Source organism: Ostrinia furnacalis, unplaced genomic scaffold, assembly GCF_004193835.3.
Source record: "Ostrinia furnacalis isolate ACB-3 unplaced genomic scaffold, ASM419383v2 OfSCF2966, whole genome shotgun sequence".
Taxonomy (NCBI): domain Eukaryota; kingdom Metazoa; phylum Arthropoda; class Insecta; order Lepidoptera; family Crambidae; genus Ostrinia; species Ostrinia furnacalis.
Genome location: NW_021133205.1, coordinates 187,026 through 189,844, shown reverse-complemented (window position 1 = coordinate 189,844; position 2,819 = coordinate 187,026). Strand labels below are relative to the sequence as shown.

The 2,819-nt window shown below is 36.0% G+C and overlaps 1 protein-coding gene across 1 annotated transcript; it reads left to right on the top strand.

Annotated features, from left to right (window-relative positions):
* Positions 1-1,365: 1,365 nt before the first annotated feature.
* Positions 1,366-2,161, top strand: LOC114356826 (uncharacterized). Its single transcript, XM_028310186.1, has one exon. The coding sequence runs from the start codon at positions 1,454-1,456 to the stop codon at positions 1,940-1,942; it is 489 nt and encodes a 162-aa protein (XP_028165987.1). The 5' UTR covers positions 1,366-1,453; the 3' UTR covers positions 1,943-2,161.
* Positions 2,162-2,819: the final 658 nt, after the last annotated feature.

Here is a 2,819-nt window from a genome sequence, read left to right as displayed (position 1 = left end):
TTAAATGAATAAATCTTGTTATAGGAGAGTGTGACCCACCCATGTATCTATTGAGATTTTTATTTCCTTGCAGTTCCTGTCTAATAAAAATGTACAGTCAGTATCAAATAGTTTGTGACACACAAAGTAGCCAAAAAGTTCACAACCACAACACGTCTTTGTTACAATTGGAATAAGATTGTGTTGTCAAGTTTTTGGCCACTTTGGGTGTCATGAACTATTTGACGTTGATTGTACAAGAAAATCTTTTCATTCATATCAACAGAATACTAAACTTGCAATTAATTTGTGAATAATATTTCACAAATTAATTTATGTTACTACTTACTATTTCTTATAATTAATGTCTGCGTGCATTAATTATAAGAAATAGTGCAATAAACACAAATTAAAACTGAATTAAAAAATAAAAATTGATTCGTGGATCCGCGCGATAACCTGAAACAAAAAACAAATGACAAGCGTAATTAGTCGAAAACATGCCGTTTATTAGTGTATTCGGGTAATTTCGGAAATAAACACGGCCTTACAAGAGGCTAATTTGTGCCGAAATTAAAATTATTAATGATTTTTCTTTTTGCTAACTTCGTGGTTCTCTTTCACGATATTATTTTCATTAAAAAAAATAACTTAGGTAATAAAAATAATTTCTAATTAAACTGATACACGACGATTATCAAATTTCATTATTTTCTGAAATATATTAGGAAGCTAAGAATATACTGAATGAGGATGTAAAAATATAAGGAATAGGCTTCTTCAACCGGCGCGATCGCATTTATTTTATCACAAATATAAATTGTATTATAATTGGATTTTTTGTTTACAAGTGCTTAATATTAACTATATTTCATGTTATTTATTCATTTACGGCATTCAATAGTGATGTTCTATTTCAAAAAATAATTATCCCGCGTTCCCGGGGACTGAGACGTCTCCGCGGATTAGTAAAGAAGATCTCTAGGGTTATTTACTTATATTGTTTAGTAAAATGATCAGTTATTCAATAACACAATCAAAAAATACGATTGCTGTTATATGTATTTTTCCCATTGTTTTCCCAAGCATAAACAAACAATCGCCTATAAGAAAGCCGTCTGATATGTCACCGTGCCGCATCATTTTGCACGCACGCGTACTCTGGCCTTGACATTACAAAAGCGACTTTAATCTGATCGGCAATAAGTTCAAATAGCTTATGCATTAATGAGAGCAGACACTTCGCTGGAGCTGTCATGCCGTGGTACGTCATCATCTGCATGTGGGTTTCAGTCAATGAGAATTCAGACTTTAGGCTGTTGGTGTTAGGGGTTGTTTTTACTTGTATTGGGCGGCAGACGTCGGGCGGGCGCGGGGTATCGACCGGCCGCCTGTCAGACGCGAGTTGGCGCGCGTCGGCGATGCACACGACTCGCCGCCGCGAAAAAATGACCATCACCACGCCGCCACCGAAATGGGTTGGCGACAAGTGTCAAAACTACAAAAGACTGTGCTCATAGTGCTCTTTTATTTGACAATATACCTGTGGATATCCTACGTCACGACCCCCTCAACGACCATGACATTCGTGAGTGAAGATTTAAGGATGGAGGCTAAATACGTGCTGATTTTTATCGTGGCGCCTCTCGTGCCCGTCTTCTCGGACGCGGACGGCGCAAACGTCTTCAAGAACAAAAACTGCGGCAAATGTTTCGTGACTAACAACAGAGGCTTCCTCCCTATGAGCGAGTACGATGCCATCCTTGTGTACGGCGAGCGCAGCCTCCTCACCGAGACTGCGGCATTCATGGACCCCGGCAAACGATACCTGTTAGAAACCACTAAGAAATGTATAGGTAGTAAGTTTAAGAAGTGCGTCCAGGAGCCGAGAATAACCTCATTTAGCAGTAAGGAAAGCTACGACTTGTGCAGTCTGTGTGCGTACCTCCGTAAAAGCCTTTAACGACCAGGAAACACATGTGATAATAGTTGTTAGACGAGTATGCCTTGCTAGGGTAAGAGATTGTACCTGCGATGATAAGGCCTGCCAAATGTTGATATGTATGTTCTATGTTATTAATGGTTATTGTGAAATTGGTGCTTAGCTCTTTGTAATTGTTGTTTTTGCGTTCTGATCAAGCATTTTGTGCATTTGTTGCAAATCTACCAAAGCACTGAAGATTATATGAAAGTACAATTGTGTTTTAATGAATGCCTTATTAAGTTGTGTACTTAAAGTCACAATTTTGTGATAAGTATATTTTAATATAGATGTAAATAAAATTGATTTAAAAGTCTACTTTTGTTTTTTTGTGTCCCATGTTACACTTCGATTGAGGAAAATGGCAGTTGCATTAATGCCTATATGGCATTTATGGTACCTACATATACCTACTGCACGACTAATAATAATGTAGGTATTGAACAATTATTTGCATTGTTTACTTTGTGCCTAGTTCTTTTCTTTAGAATTTCTTCTTGAAATATTTTGCATTACTTTCCATCTAATAGGAAAAGTTTTCATGTCCTTGATGTTATTATTTATATCGACATAACCATCAAAAATTAAGTTACGTTTTGGGTTTGCTTTGATGTTTCAGTGTTGTGTAAAGAATTTTTTTCAGTAATTTCAAAACCGTTTAATTTATAATAGTTTATATCTCCTGTCTGTTACACAGCATGAATACTGGTAAACACTAAAACTTTTTTTTTATAAATAGCATATCAGTCTCATTTTTAAAACACTTATGAAACTTATCTTGTATCTACTTACCTACTGAAAATGTTTGTATTCAAACACAAATGTTTGTCATTCAATTTCAATATGAGCCGTTAGCTGA